The sequence below is a fragment of the Chiroxiphia lanceolata genome, chromosome 6 (assembly GCF_009829145.1).
Source record: "Chiroxiphia lanceolata isolate bChiLan1 chromosome 6, bChiLan1.pri, whole genome shotgun sequence".
In the NCBI taxonomy this organism is placed as follows: domain Eukaryota; kingdom Metazoa; phylum Chordata; class Aves; order Passeriformes; family Pipridae; genus Chiroxiphia; species Chiroxiphia lanceolata.
The window spans coordinates 38,701,022-38,718,176 of record NC_045642.1 but is presented as its reverse complement, the minus strand read 5'-3'; the positions used below and the strand labels follow the sequence as shown (position 1 = coordinate 38,718,176).

The following is a 17,155-nucleotide window of genomic DNA, read 5'->3' as shown; positions in this document are numbered from 1 at the left end:
ATGTACAGCATGTGTAAATTAACAGCTGCTAGAAACTCTGGTAATACAAATATCATGCTTTTTTTCCACATACATGAATGATCATATATGTCTATAGAAAGACTTGAAAGTAAATAATACAAAAAGTTATATTTGAGCCATCTTCTGTGAAAACCTAGGACAAAAAAGCAGGTGCAAGATGAAGACACAAGTTGTGGATATAAATAATAGTTCAGGAACAATCAAGTGTTGTACCAGATTATTTTGACAAAAATGGAAGTACTTACAGTCTAAGTGACTATGTCTGATGCCTTCCACATCTTCAGCATGAATGAAATGGTAACATCTCTTTCCTACAATATCTACAGGGGTCAGATCCATGTAATCGCTAATCCTAAAAAGGGAAAAGAATATATAGTCTATAATTCAAGAAGGAAAAGAACAAAAGAACTGTCAAATGACTCAGAAAGTGAAATCTGCTAAAAAGTTTTTTCACTACTATAGTCATTTGAATGGAATATCTCTACAATGAGACACAACCTTAAAAGGAAAAAAAAAAGGAAGTTTTTTTTTTAAAGAAACCTGGAAATTATTTTATCCATTTAAATAAGTGGAAAATTAAATTCTAGTACACATTGTCCCAGTAGCATAACACCAAGAAAATATAATTCCATGAAATTATAAAGCATTAGCAACAATCCAAAATCCTCATTAGAATGATTCAAGGTTACATAATAAAGTAGAAACATGTTATGTTTATACCAAATGATTAGAGACACATTTCATTTCAACAGATTGGTCTTCTATTGGGTATATTCATGAAAAAGCTCTTCAACCATTTCTTGGCACCAAGTCCAGACTGATTTTTCAAGGGATATAATTTAAATGCTGAGACACACAGATGCCTCAGGGTGTTATCTTTTTTAGTCTAATTCATTTGGGAGCTTAGCTTTCACTCTGGGCCCTTTCAACTGGGACTTTGTTGTTTATTGCACATAGAAACTTCAAAATCTATTCTTCAGACCTTTGTGTGCGTGTCTGTGTGCTTGTGTCAGTGTGAGTGTGTAAACTTGTATCATGGACTGTCAAGGTGTCAATGTCCTTAAATGTAATACAGAGATTTTAAAGAAAATAGGAAAATGTTTTGCTCACACAATCATTTAAAAGTATGTCTGCTTTTTTAGACATAGAAGAATTTTTTTAGGGTTTGAAATAATCTGCAATTATTGGGGTCGAGCCCACTTTTCAATTTTGAGACATAACTGTCATTCATTTAAGGGAGCTGTAAAGACCACTAAACATCTTGATATAACAAGATAGCTACTGGAGTGTGATCCTGGGGGATGCCTAAAGCAGAAGCCAAACTGTGTGGGTCTGAGGGGCTTGCAGCAGGCAGAGGGGGTAAACACAGCAACTGATGCACTGATTAGCAGAGCTGTGTTTGCCTGGGTGTCTGAAGCAGGGTGAATACATAGACCGTAAAGAGCGAAGGACAATACCACAGCAGCACTGGTGATTTGAACCCAGTTGAAAATAACCCCAAACAACAAACATGAAAAACTTCATAGGTCACGCAGGTGGAATCAAATTTGCTTGTAAATTTGTCAAATCAAGTTTAGCACAAAACACAACAGCCTTCTCTCACTTTCATGACAGAGCGTATTGAAGGATGTGCACCTTCAAACAACTGCCTAGTAGTTACAGCACTTAACCAAATATGGGATAGCCATATCGGGATATCTGTCTAACGTTTATCACAAACTACAATTGAAAAGCACCTCTTCTACCTTCTCGTGGAAGACACAATTCAGAAGGATAAAGACAAATCTGAAACTGTGGCAGTGGGATTCCCTATTACTCCTGCTGAGTTCCTCCACTTCGGTTGCACAGTGAATTATTTGCTGGGAAGAAAAAGGACCTAGTGTCTCTGCCCAGTGATAAGAAATCCCAGTAGAAGGAAGGGAGCCTGAGATTTAAACATTCCTGTCCCCTCTATATTATCTTTTTATATTGACCTAAGTGTATAAACAGTCCATGGTGCAGGAACTAGAAATCAGGTCTCTCCCCTCAAGTCTACACTCACCTCACTGGCACACTTTGCTGCCTCTTCTCTGGTCCAAGAACTGAGTGTTTTCTAGTTGGAGGTGGCTCTGCTTCAAGATACTGGAACAGGCTCTCCAGGGAAATGATCACTGCACCAAGCCTGTCTGAGTTCAAGAACTGTTTGTGCTCTCGAGCACATGGTGTGATTCTTGGGGTGTCCTGCATAGGGCCAGGAGGTGGACTCGATGATCCTGATGGGTCCCTTCCAACTCAGCATATTCTACGATAAGATCAGGGAAAGGAAATCTCACCCCGCCAGCCTAGTAGAAGGAGGCAATCTCCAGGTAGGCCACTGCCCTGTGGTGTTCCCAGGCTGTGAGTGCTACAGCTCACAGGACTAATATGAAAGATGATCATTCTGCTTCCCCTCTGGTAAATTTGACTCAGCTGGATTTTATTTCTCTGCAGTAGCCTGTTCGTGTAAAGTCTTCACAGATAAAAATTAGCAAACGTGGCAAGGCAACTGTGGAAGCAGATTCACAACCCCTTAAGTTTAAGGTTACGCCAGGGGAGGTTTAGATTAGATACTAGGAAAAGTATTTCCACCAGTAGAGTTATCAAGCATTGGAATGAACGGGCTTCCCAGCGAAGTGGTTGAGTCACCAGCCCTGGAGGTATTTAAAAAATGTGTATATGTGGCACTTAGGGACATGGTTTAGTGGTGAACCTGGCAGTGCTTGATTTATAGTTTGACTTGAGGATCTTAAAGGTCTTTTCCAACCTAAATTGGTCTATGATTCTATAATTTTAAGGAAAAGATGTTTCAAACAGATGTATGAAGGACATAGGATTTTTTTTAAATGAAAAAGTGGAAGAAGAAAGAGAGAGAATATCCACATATAAGTGATGTTCAATGGTAAGCAATGACATCAAAACCAGAAGCAAAAGAAATTACATCAAATAGAACACTTATGCTTATATGAAAGGTACTAAAGATGGAAAAGAAATAATTTACATGGATAAAGTAAAATAAATATGGTATATCTTGGAGTACTTGTTAGGAGATAGATCTTGTGCCACCCAAGTCCTGTGACAAAATAAAGTAATAGGTTGATGAGTAAGAACTTGGTTTTACTGAATACACAGATCTCATCCCATAAAACATAAGCATAGGCTTATGTTTGAGCAGATCAGTGGTTCTACTGACTAACAGGACTGTTAACATGATTGAAATTTAAAGGTAGGTATATGGTACAGCGCTTTGCTGAATGAGGAACAGACTGTGCACTCATTTGTAGACCTGTAGACTGTTTCTGCAAGTCTGAAGGAACTACTGACAACCACTATATGGCTAACAAGCCAAACCTCTTCCATGTGATTATTTCCTTTTGGGCATATAGTAGCAGATATGGCTATAGCAGTCCACATTAAACTGGACTATCAGCTATCTCCACATGGTCTCCAATCCTTAGCAGTTGACTCTGAAAACACAGCAATGTCTTTATTTTGCTTTTAATTGTTTATCACCACGTGACATGATTTGTCCTCTGCAGGTGCTTTTTGCACTCCATTGACTATTTTAGACTAGATGGTAAAGCTTAGATGACATGAATCCTAAAAGAGACATAGATTAATATGCCGCATTTTAGGCAACAAAATTTTGCATCTATATTTTACACTCTCGAAGCAATATATTAATTGTTAGAAATAGCCAGTGTACTAATAGATCTTGTCTCAAAGGGAAGCTAACTTGACCAGTTTGTGCACTGTGTCCAGGATTCTAAAGTAGATCTCTTCATTCAGAGAAAAGTAACAAGATGCACCCAAAGACCTGACTAATGTCGCTCCTGCTCACTGCTGTTGCAAGCAGTCAACCACTTGGAAAACTAGGAGTACTATTGATCTCACCCCTGCTGATCCAATGGTCCACTGTGAGCATTCATTTCAGTTAAGTGGCATGGCTTCTGCTCCATACTCCCTGCAGCTGCCAGTAACTCCCCATTGCTCCATAAATAGTGCTTACAGCTTGCCCAGCATGAATCCATTTTTCTCTGTTTTCATCAATGTTGTGCTTGCTTTACTGTGGCACCACAAAGAATCTCCTGGTTGCCTGCAAGGGCCAGGAGTCGAGCCCATATATTCATGACGGGATACTTATCTCCTTTTCTATAGTCCCAGAAGAGAGATCCCAGCTTCCCTGACTCAGAGAATGGCCTTGGCAAATGCCCAGATAATTAATCTGACAGCTTCAATCAGCTGTTCAGTTAATTCCTTCCCATCTTCTGTTTTTTTTCCATTCCCCCAGTTTTTAGAGTCATATTCTGCTTTGCACCTGCTATGAAATCCAAGTCCTGTCAGTCTTATTCCATTTTTCATCACTGGAATTCCCACTGCTTCTATGAGATCACATTCACCTCCCAGCACTGGCGGAAGTGTTTCTACTATTTGAAAATACTTTTATGAACTATTTTCAACAGTGACATCAGGGACCTAAAGCGAAACTATTGCAACATAAATTCAAGTACCATCATATGCATTCTACATTAGCATATGCGATAAAATCTATCGCAAACAAGGAAAAGTTGTTTTATAATGTTGCCTTTAACAAATGAAAAACATTAATAAGCTCAACACTTTATTGCTGGTTTACCACAGTTTACCCCATGATATCAGCCTTTCCTATGTGATTACCAATCAGTGTACCTAATCTGAGGCATTTTATAGTTTTCAGTGATGCCTTTCTCAGGCACTGGAAAGTTTATTGCTACAAGAATGTAAAGGGAAGGTTTGAGAAAAATGTTTAATTAAAAAAACCCCAACAATTTAGGCCTGATAAAAATGCCAAATGGACAGCAGAAAAAGCATAAATCTTTCTAACTTGGCCTAAAAATTCATATCATACTTGACCTGATAGGATAGTTCATTTTTCACATCCATTTGATTCCTGGCTTTTTTATGAAGGTTGCCAATGAAGGTAACAGTAAGTGCAGGTGATTTTGTTAAAAGGAAACATGTTCGTGAGGAACTAGATAGATACCAGCAACTCATTTCACAGAGGCCTTCAAAAAACTCTGCAGTGGTAGTAGCTTTCCATTACTACCTAGGTAGGTTACAGTGAAATCAAAGACTAAGGCAAAAGTTTTCCTCTAGATCCTACTCCTAATCCCTAGAGCCAGCTGACAGATTATACAGAAGCTGCATTCTCACTGGATAGACTCACAGGCAAAAACCCCAAACTTTAATACTGTTATCCACTTTCTCTGTAACCTTGTGCAATCCACCTTCCATGGAGCAGTTTTTCCAAGCTTAAAAATGAGAATAATATATTCACTTTTAGATAATGCTTTGGAAGTTTAGATGAAGTGTTCTCTCTAACAGTCAAGTAATATTGTATCAGTTCAGCAATGTGACAACCTGATAACTGAAATCCAAGATTATTTTAAATTAAGACCCTGATTCAACAAAACATTTGGGTTTATCCTTTTTTATAAAAGTTTATATTGATGTGCTATCCTGATCATAGGTATTTCATTATGATTGAGCAATTATGATTGCTCATATCAGAAAGCTTCCACTCAATTTATAATATGCCATGGTTGCTGTAATAATCTTGTTTGTTCCACTGATAAGTCCCCTTGCCAAAATTTCTTTTGGCTACATGACCTTCCTACTTCCTTTCCAGCTTTTCTGCGCTACCTCAGATTTCCATCAATGGACCCAAACTTTATTATTTATCTCTTCCTTCTCAAATATCTTCACTTCTGCTCTAAATACCCATTCCCTGGATTTTATTTTTATTTTTTATAGCCATGAGGCCTTAATGGTCTTGACCAGCCTCTCTCCCCTGCCCTTCACACACCCAGAACTTCATGTCAGCCCTCTGGGGCTTCCCCCCCCAAGCATCCAGCCCAGACCCCCGTGTCAGCCCTGAGGGCTGTCAGCCCCTGCCAGCCTCCAGCTGCTCATAGCCCTGCCTGTTCGTGTGTTCTATTGACCGGATCCCAGCCCATGCCACTGCCTGTCCCCAGGGAGGTGTCCAATGCCTGGGGCTGGGGCTGTCCCTGTGCCCCCCCTCAGCTTTTGGGATGGTGGAATGGGCCCCGGCTGCCAGGTTCTGCCCTGACAGACCACCACGGGGAGCTCCTGATACTACAAGCATCCAGTCCCCAGTGAGCAGACAGCTGAATTTAAATACTATCTTTCACCTTCTGAGATCACTTGTCGCTTTCACATCGAACGTGGCCCCCCCCTCAACCAACTCTTCATCACCTGTTTCCATTTCACTGCTGTCTTTCCCAGTATGCCCTTAACCAATTTTATTCTACAGTTTTCCCACCTCTAACTGCAACAGATCCCACCTCTCTAGCCTACTATCTAGGCCATCTGTGCTTCTGTTCCATTAAACACTGAGCATGATGTGCTGTAATCTGCAAATTAGTTCAAAAATGGAAAACTTTAAAACTTCAGACAGAAAAACTTGTGGAGGGGAGGATGGGAGAGCATAAGGACAGGCATACAGGTCAGACTAACGTCTGTCTAGTCCCAAGTCTTGACTCTGAGAGGGACAGTGAAAGATTGTAAAAACCAGGAAAAGCTTAGAGGAATCCTTCCTGGTCTATCTTCCCTTATTCCAGCAAGATATCCTGCAAATTATAGTTTTTAATTTATTTTATCCTCTTAGAATGTAATGAAAATGAAGGTGGTGATGATGAGAGTGAATTCAGTGCTCTCATACAATACCAGGATGACATTGCAGGAGTCACAAATTCCAAAACTTCTTGCCAAGCCCATGGAACAAAGAATACAGACAGCAAAAATAAAGAAAAAAGGAGCTAAAAGCTGTACCTATTTTCACAGTAAATGATATTGAGGTCCATATTCACACGAGTGACAAACATGTGGCAGTCAATCCTGACTTCATTAATTGTAGGAGGTGGCAAAGCATGAGCAACGACAACAAGTCCCATGATTTGGCTGGGTACTGTCCGACCGTGTGATAGTGATACTCTCAGACGTAACCGGCCTGTTATATGAATCACCTGCAAAATAAAAATAATAGAAAATACCCAGTGAATTCTGAATGCAATTTTGACATCAGTTTCTTTACTATTCCCTAAAGATCGCTTGACACAGCCTAAAATTGTACTAAATAGTAACGGTATTAGTGTTAAGCTTATTAATATTTGCTGTCAACATGCCCTGTCTCTCCTAATAGCAAAAAGAAGAACATAACACGCAAATACTTCACATTCATCAAATAAAAACCTAGGAATTTCTGTGGTATTGATTTTTGCTGTGTGATTCTTACAGAAAGAAAGAAGATAACAACAAAGTAGAAATTCAACAAGAGAGGGAGTGTGATAAAACTGAAACTAGGAAGTTGGAAATTAATAAAATAATAATTTTATAACATTTGGGAATTGAATATGAGACAGAAATATCAGCAGTTTTGAATTTTTTTCAGAATGGATTTAATTGAATTGCTAGTCACCTACACTATGGAGACATTGTTCACTGCCTTAAATTTCTTCTTTGTGGTTGGTAATTTGAGAAGCAACAGCCTTTAAGTGATCTATAAGCTCAGCTGCAGGATGGTCTTCTTGCATCCACAGCAAAGGTTTTAAAGAGCTGGCAGACGTGTAATGACTTTGACTAGTATGTATGTATGTATGTATGGAGAGCTCCAGGGGTGGTAGTTTCTTTCCATATTCACAAGATGCCTGGGAGAGGCATATTCACAAGAGGCCTGAAGATGCCTGGGAGATCTGATTGTACCGCTAAGAATTTCATCCTTATTCCAAGAACGCTGCCTGGAATGGAGTAAATTGAAACTCTGGGAGAAGAATAATCCACCACTTCCAGTTTCACTCCTTCATGAGTTCTGTGGATAAATAGAGGGGTTGTTTTGTCCAATAAAAGAATATAATTACAACATATTGAAATGAAAGTGGAAACTGCAGTTCCTGTACTCATGGATAAGAAAGCTATAAGAAGTGACAGTTGCAGGTGTCTCCCAGATTTTCAACCAGTTGTTTTCCAAGAAGGCTTCCAGGAGATGAAGGCCACTTTCACTGTCATCCCAGACTCACTACCCAGAGGTCAACAGAGATGTTGGTTGATATCAGGGGCACTGGAGAAGATGACAGAAATGGGATGTAGCTATAAGTGCACTGATACTCATCTCACAAAGACAGCAGACAAACTCTTTGCTTCTGATCTGAGATTGATTGTTATTACAAAGTGAGAGAGAAGAAAATTTTTCATTTACAAGACTGCAAATCACAAAATGCATCCAAATTCAAATCTAATTCATACTGGCAGATCTGTGATCTAAGCCTTAAAGTTTGTTCCTTTTTTTTTAACCTGTACCATCAAAATATCTCCTTTCACCATTATTTTACATTTTGATCTTAGCCAGTGTAGTGAATCTGAATGAGGAAAGTGATTAGCTGCTCTGTTTGTCCATTTCAGTTGCAGGTTTCTGACCGCCTATGTTTGAAGTAATTATGCCTAAATTCACACTTAATGCACCTTCCAAGGGCAAACTATCCTACGAATATTTGAAAAAGTTCCTAAAGGCAAGGATGCAAAAACACCATTTCAAACTTACTTTAATTTTTCTTAAGATTTCATTAACTAATGAAGAAATAGATAAAAGAAACAGGATTAACTTCACAGGAGGGGCAGCAATAGTATATTTTGCTCCTTCTAGCTAGGTTTCCATATACATCTGTTTTTTATCATTATCTGTCTCTTTTTATCATGCAATTTCAACTTACTGCAAAACTCAAATCTGTAAATGCTTGTAAAAATGCTGATGGATAACTAGTAAAAATGTGAAAAATTATCTTATAGGGAACATGTTATGCAAAAGTATTGTTCTGTTGTTTTTTCATAAGACTCCTTATGCTAATATGTTTGAAGTTGGCACTATCACTTGAGGGAATTTCTAAGATACATCATATTTATCTCTTCTTTGTACTTTTTTAAACCTTCATGTCATTTGCAGCTAAATATCAACATGATCTGTTTTTGAACAACTCTCTATTCAGACAGTACCTCACTTTTTTTTCTGATCCTTCATCTGGAATACACCTCAGATGTAGTATTGCCCCAAGAGACAATTCCAAATGTTAGAACCACCATATATTGTTGAATTTCAAGAGAATTTGTTTCCAGATTCAAATTAGTTAGCTTGTTTCTAGCTTTACCATGGATCCAAACATGTTCTAAATCCCCATGTGAATTCAAATTTTAGGGGTCAGCACTCAAAGAAACCCCAACATTTTGATTCTGTACACTCGGAAACTGCTCATTAGTTCCACTGCCTGTGTGTCCATATAGAAACTGTATTTCCATGCCTGAAATCCCTTTCTATGACAACATTAGTCAAATGCACCAAGTGGGAAATCTAATTGGTAGTAAAAAACAATTCTAACTGTCATGACCTTGTTCTATATTGTGAGTATTGCCACTTTTAACACTGGTTCATTTGAACTGGGATTAAGGGTGATAGGAATTATAGGGTCAATTATCTCCTGTAGCTAAAATTAATCTCTTTATAATTCAATCCCACAGCACTAGTCTCTCATATCCTAAAACAGTATTATGACTTTAATGAAGCTAAATTGCAAGAATAAACTGTTTTATGAAGGACAATACTTGGCTCCAGATGTAAATATTTAATAAAAATTTGCTAGGAATATACTGAAAATCAAAAGTAAATGCAGTTCTTCTGTGCAGTTTTCTTTATAAATGCTTCCTTCTGAAAAGTATGCAACAGTCCAAATCCATCTTTAAACTGTAACTGTCTTCTTTCTAATAATGCCGTATGAATAGACTGGCACATTTAGATGTCACAGTAAGAGAAGACAGTGATACTGTATTCTCTCCATTATAAAAAGGTGGGTTAATCATCAGATCACAGAATTATCAGAACTTTCATATGTCAAGAGCTGTACAGATTTCCCCAGCATTTCTACATCTACCTCCTAAATTAATCAGTAGCAAGACTCCTTTTTCACTCTACTGGAACTGGGTTAACAGTTCAGACACTTTTTTGCTTACAAACAGTTTATTAGTAGGTGTTGTAACTATGATTCTATGATTCATCCTATAGAAACAGAGGGAAATCTTAATGTCAAAATAAACTTTGTAACCTGATCTAGACCAGGATTTAGCACAGGTCATTCTGATCTGTGTTATTGCTTGTAGTGTAACCTGGTTGTATAATAATTACTCTTGGATAGACAGGTGGGAGAACAAAAAAGCATTCTACAAAAATAAAACTTTTAACACTGTGAAATGAAAATAACACATATACTGCTGTAAAGATGTCATGCTGAAGCAAAACAACGACTGTAAAAATCTTCTGCACTGTTTAATTGACTTGTTAAAAAGCAAAGTCTAAATCAACTTTGCCTGAAACTCCAACAGTGCAAAAAATTATTTGGCTTTTATTTTTAGCTGATTAGAAAAAGGATTTGCAAAATATTGTAAGTACATGTAAACACAGTTTATGAGTGTGGGAGTGTTAACAAGCCACACCGGTTGGACAAATATATATTTCTTTTCCCTGCCATATGCTCTCTTTAGTCATCTGTTAGCGATATGCTCTTAGATGTGTTCTACCAATGTCTACTCATTGTAAACAAGCATATCACAAAGACCTTGATAAAACCTTCCCTCTGTCAGGGCTTAATAGGAAAGTCCAGTGATTGAAAACCACATCTGGAACCTGCTCATCAGCCTTTAAAGCTAAATCTCACCTCTGGAAATGGAAATATTTTCTTTGTCAAAAGACATCTTTAAATATTACATCCATTTTTTCACATACATGTGATGCCAGAATAAGGACATGCATTACCAGAGGCTATAAAAACCTGCAAGCATGAAAAATCTGTGAATTTCACCTTTTAGATGTCTCTGTGTTCTTCAAAACTTAAACTTCAATTCAAAATAAATTTCTAATCTATTTCTTTTGTTCTCTGTGTAAATCACTATGCCAATTTATTGTGTGTGTGAAACCACAGCACTGGCAGAAGTTGTCCCTCCAGCTCATTTCTCTTAATAATATATTAAATTTGAAGTCTTAAAATTATAGCTTATAATCAATTTTTTTAAAGTCATATATGAAAACATCCTAATTTAGTTTGTGTGCCTAGATATTTACTTAGTGAGTTTACAAACAACTCACACACACATTTATCCCCATTTACAGAAATAACTGTGATTCTGAAGGACATATATATTTGTTTTAGTCTCTCAAAGGTATTATTTTATACTTCCAAAATCAACATGTAAATCTTTAAAACACAACTAATTTAAACTGTTAAATTGATTTAAGAAATATCTTACAAAGTATAGCCCTGTTCTTATATTTTTCTTTTGAAGAGTTGTGTGATCCTTCACTCACTGATACATGGACATACATCTTAAAACCTGTCTGGCATCAGTGAGACAAATGTTTTAATACCCCACAAGGTAAAGAGTTCTTATATGGTTTCAGGTGATTTCTTAGGTAAGATTGAACATTGGAAGCAGGCTTTCCTCTGGACTTTGGAAAGAAAGAAGTGTCCACTGTCACATCTGGAATTCACATAGTGATATCTGAAAGTTGTTCCTTTTCTGACATCAAAATATATCCATGTCTATCAACCTAAACTTCAGTATAGATTTCTTTATCTATCACAGTTATCTTCTTTCTTCCCTGTGCCCCACTGTAGTCACTATAACATTTCTACTTGTTTATATTTTCTCATGGCCAGAAACCATTTATTTCTGGGGTTCCACAGCCCATCCTCATTGAGATCAAAGCCTGCTCGCTCTCACAGTCTTCAGGAAACCTTTGCAAAAGATGTCACTGGCCTATATTCAGCAGTAGTTGGGATCTGAGAGGTCCAGTAAGGCCTTGTGTTTGTAGTTCCAGAAATACTTGTGTATCCCATTCTCAAACCTACTGCATTTCTATTAACATTGCAGTATTCCTAACAGGAGGTCCTACGGAGCATGACATTTTGGTGTTGAAAAGGAATGAGCAGCTACATCTGCAATATGTTGGACTATCTCACATGTGCAGCAAATCTGAGGAGTCCCAAATGCAACCAACTTTCTATACACACACAGATCAATTCTCCAACCTGTGTACAGTTAGCTTAACACACAAAGGACACATTAGGCTTGCATGTGCACTTTACATGATGGGTTTGTATCCATCATGTAAATTAAAGTTTGTAGATGCATGCTCCTGTTGTATCAATGTTGTATCAATCCTCTTAATCTATAAAATAACAATTTTATCATCTTTTCCCTTGTTAACATCAGCCATCTCCAACTTCATAAGTATCATCTATCTTTTCTCTTGGACAGTATAACAGAATACATGTCTACTTACAGTAATTATTCTCAACGCTTACTTGAGTCAGAAGTTTGTTACTTCAGTTTTAGCCTTGAAAAAGTGCTCGTATGTGGAAAAGCCTGTATGTTTGGGTTTTATTTTTCTGAACAAAGTAGTCCATCCAATAAAAGTCATTGCTTCTACACATAAACCTTGTCCTATTATATCAAGTCCGCACCGGAACAAAGTGCAGCTGTGGGTGAGTCATTCAGAACCATGGCAGACGAAAAAAAGACGAGGCAATAATCTATGATTCCTGAGAAACAGCTTTGCAGTCAGTCTTGATTGAGTTATGCACTGAATGCCACCTGAACCACTGCTCAGAGCTGTGGTCTTGAGCATTCATTCAAAGAATACGAGCCTGATTTCAAGGAGGGTGAACATTATTCCTAACACATACATAGTTTCAAGGTCAATAGCCTCTTTTCCATCTACAAGTACATTTCAAATCCCTTCAAATACACCTGCAAAAGACAGTCTGAAAATGGAAATGGTATTTACATTTAAACAGCATATTTTGTCTCAGGATGTATTTTATTGTTAAAAAGTCAATACTAGTTTTTGAAGACACTCTAGGCTTTTCCCATCTTTCCTCTGTTATCACTCTCTCCAAATAATAAGATTCAAAAGCTATTCTACTGCTTAAAATAGTCAGAGGCAGAATTTAGGCTAATCCTAAGGGGTTTAAAAAAGTATCCTTATGAGACCTCAAACTCATTGGCACTTAAAGACAAGCATCACACAAGAAACACCCCAGCGTGGCAGGCTCAGTTCGTAGTACTTGCTCTATCCCTAATGTGACCTGAGTAGAGTATTATTGATTGCACATGAGGAATGTTGAGATCAGTAGCAAGCACAATAGCCACAGTCACTTTCATTCAAGTACACCACAGGGAACAGCTGCTCTTCTACACTAAATTTACAGTTTTGAGCACACATGCAAAAAACTGGTAGTTCTACAACCTCAGGATGCAGAACCTCTTATCTCCCACTTACCCCGGACCAGATAACAAACTAAAGGGCAGGGAATGGGGACAGCTTTCTAACTCTCCAAAAGAGTGAAGACAAAACACGAACCTGACATTGCCCATGTTATGTTGTCTAGGTTAGAGTTACCTTAAGAATACTCTGTGGGAGTAATGGAAGACTGTTGTATGATAAACAATTCCTAAAGCTGCAATAAAAAAAAAGGCATTTTCAAGAGTGTGTAAATGTTTGTCAAGAGTTATCAAACCTTAATAGCCAGGGAAATGAACAGCAGACCAGAGGTTGGTCAAGAATAATTAGTAAAAATATATTTGCTATCAGCATTTACAGATGCTGTAGATTAACATTATTAGATCCTAAATTCATGGTTGATTTTTCATTGTGTTACATAACAGAATTTACTTTTTTTTTATTTGAGATAATAGATTAGAAGTTATTGTTTAGTATAGCATAGCACACTGTCCTGTGCTGTATATGGAAACATATCTATCTTTATTGCCATAATGGTTCTCATGTCAGAATTCTTAGGTCAAGTCTTGCATTGGTATACATCACAGCAGTAAAAGTTGCATGATCAAGACCTTTCAAAAGCATATGTGCATTGTAAAATATGTTAGTGATAACACATCCTTTCCTGTGTTAGACTTTTTCATTAATTGCATTGCATTAGCAAGCTACTTTTCTCTAAATAAAAGATATTGTAGACCTGACACTCCTGCAATCAGCTTTATAAAATAAAAAGAAGTATTGTGCTGTCATTGCACACTATAATTTTTCATTTATTTTGCTTTATACAACTGCAAAGGTTTCCGTTTACATAATCAAACCTTACAATAAGAGCTCCAAACTTTCCACTATTAAATAGTATCTTTTAAATATATGCAGTGTTAGTCATTCAAGTTATTAGGTTTTATTTTAATACCTTTGAATCTTTATAAGATGTCTTATTAACAACTCAATCTATCAACAATGCATTGCTTTTTCATAATCCAAAACTTGAATGTTGAAGAAGATCAACATTAAAAAAATGGGAAAAGAAGAAACTAAATGAAATCAACACACTGCAATCTGAAAAAATAGCCATAAAAATTGGGTTTGTAACAGAATACTTTTTGAAGTAATTGGCACAAAGGCTGTTCTAGTGCAGATTGCTGCAAGAGTGCTCTTGGCAAGAACATCATAAGCACTAGCAAAACTTTAATATGCTCAAACAGCCAAATACAAACTGACACCAGGAACCCAAGTGTGGCAACAAACAGGAAAAAAATAGAGTATCTCAATTTAATACAAACCTACATACAAAGGGATCAATTTTTACAATTCGTGGTTTAGCATACAATACAGCTGTCCTCAGAGTGAATATAGAGTAGCTATACATAAGAAATTAGAATTATCAATTCAGGGGAATTTCTCAAGAGTCCTTTTGATATGTAATACAGCAAATATAATGACTAAGAAACCAGACATCAATGCATTAAATGAGATCAGGTTGAGATCTATTTAGAAAAGACAGGTTTAAGCTGGAAAAAGAATCTCTTTGATACGACCTCCAGACCAGACCATTTGCAGAAGGATTCAAGATGAACAGATTTACCCTTGCATATCTGTTTGCTTCACAGATGCTTTTAAATATAAACTCTAAAATTTTTAATATTGTTATTGAAGAATTAAGTCTATGTAGTAAAAAAGATTAAGAACCTGGGATTGTCTTACACTTCTTGCAAATGTTATAATGGATTTTTTATGTTGAATTCAGAGAAATAAATGAAACATAGTTATTTAAAACCTAGCTAACATAAGTAACTTATTTATAAATCACAGAATCACAGAACATGCTGAGCTGGAAGGGACCCATAAGGATCATTGAATCCAACCCTTGATCTATTATACATTCTGGCTACTGCTGGTCAAGCTAGAAATCTGAAATGTCTCAGAATTTTTGTTAGTCTGCATCCCTGATTTGTGGCCAATACTCATTTAACCCTGAAACTCAAAAGATAGGTTCACTTTAACAGATTTGTCACTGCAAATCCCTCAGCGTTCAAATATGTTGCGTTTTTTTCCCCTCACAGAATGTTTGAAGTCCCCTTTAAAAATAATGCCTTAAGGATATTTTTTTCTTAATACTATTTAAAGAAAGTTAAAAGCATTTGGCTATTGAAGTGTGCAGGGTTCCAATAAAGGAATTGTCATTCCTGCCCATGAGCAAACTCTCTTGAAGTTCACTATTCCAGAATTCTGGTGCTCCTGCCAGCAGTGAAAGTCGAACCTGAAAAATTACTTTTGTTGCACCAGTTCCAATGCAGTTTATCAGAGTACTGGAGGGGGGGTGGGGTGGAAAATGGCTACATCATTCTGCAACAGAAAGGCTGAAAAGGTTGTTTAAAAAAAGTAAGCTTCAATCCTGTGTGTCAGAGTAACCAAACCTTACTGCACTAAAGACAACCAATAATAAGTATTCTTCAGATGTAGGGTCTTTATTTCTATCTTTGGAGGGAGAAATAAAAGGTTTTTAGTTTGTTTTTTTTCCTTACTGCTTTCTTTGATGTAGTTCTTAGCAGTCCGACAATTACCTTAGGTGATTCTGTGCAAGGACTTGATAAGTGAGAAAGGACTAGATAAAACAAAGTATCTGATATTAATGTATTTTTCCCACACAAGGAGAAAAAATATATTAATGCTGTTGTCTGTAAAGACAGAAATGGATTCCCCAACTCAGCCTTGATTAAGACAGGAATGTTTATGTTCTACTCAAGCTCTCCACCTGCAGTGGAATTCTGCAATCCCAGAATTTATTCTGAAGCTAGTCAAGGAAAATTACATTCACTCCTCCTAATTTTGTGGCTAAATTGGTAGAAAGATCTAAGATTTTCTCGTAGTAAAGCGGGGACACACAGTGAAAAAGGCTGAGAACTATTTCTTGAATGTCATTAATACTAAGGTTCCTCTGCTTTTGCTAATATATACTCCTACAGCAAAAAACAGCCATTTTTTTATTTTAATAATTGTATGCTTTCCCCTAGCATGGTCCAATTTTTGTTGGCTGTATACAAGCATGCAAGGTCTACCGAAAGATCACACAACAGAATGTGTGAGCTTTCCTGCAAAACATCACAACTGTGACGAAAGCAAAGGTGGAGATAGGCAAAAAAGATTAATTTCCATATTTATTAATATGCTTTCACTTTCAGCCTGTCAATGACACTTAAATGAATCTAAAATACAAATTTTCAGTTTGAAAGGGGAGAAGAGACAGCAAAGCATATGAGCCAATTTTATGAAAAATACAACTGTAAATTTTAGAATAGCTTCCACAGGTGGCTAGTAACGGCTCCACATCCAGATAGCAAAAAGGAATGATGATAGGGAAGTAAAGGTCTTTTGGTATGCCTGCCAAGATATAATGTCAGTAGCTCTTTGACTGTGTTCAGTGTTATATTTGAACAGTTTTAAATACATCTCACATGGTCATGATAAAGAAAGTAGCTGGCATTAAAAATGCAAGCCCCAAGCCCTAAAGTGGCTTTACAGACACTCTGGCTGTAGGAGAATGCTAGGGCTAACCATGAAAGCCTTTCCAGAGAAGCAGCCATGTGTACTGTCCTTACTAGCTAAGTCCACCTAAACAAGGATGTGATTTCCCTTTGAAGAAAAAGATTCTATTCCACTTGGAGATGGATGGCCTTGGCAAAGGTCTGACCTTCTCCTTGACAGCTACAAATGGACTACTATTTATGATTTCTTTCTATA

At 37.1% G+C, this 17,155-nt stretch overlaps 1 protein-coding gene across 1 annotated transcript in view; it reads right to left on the bottom strand.

The window, feature by feature from the left end:
- NPAS3 (neuronal PAS domain protein 3) overlaps window positions 1-17,155 on the bottom strand; it is a 616,659-nt gene that overhangs the window by 26,151 nt on the left and 573,353 nt on the right. The window contains 2 exon segments of the mRNA XM_032692228.1: window positions 267-373; window positions 6,868-7,061. Of these exon segments, the coding sequence (XP_032548119.1) occupies window positions 267-373; window positions 6,868-7,061 (301 nt within the window).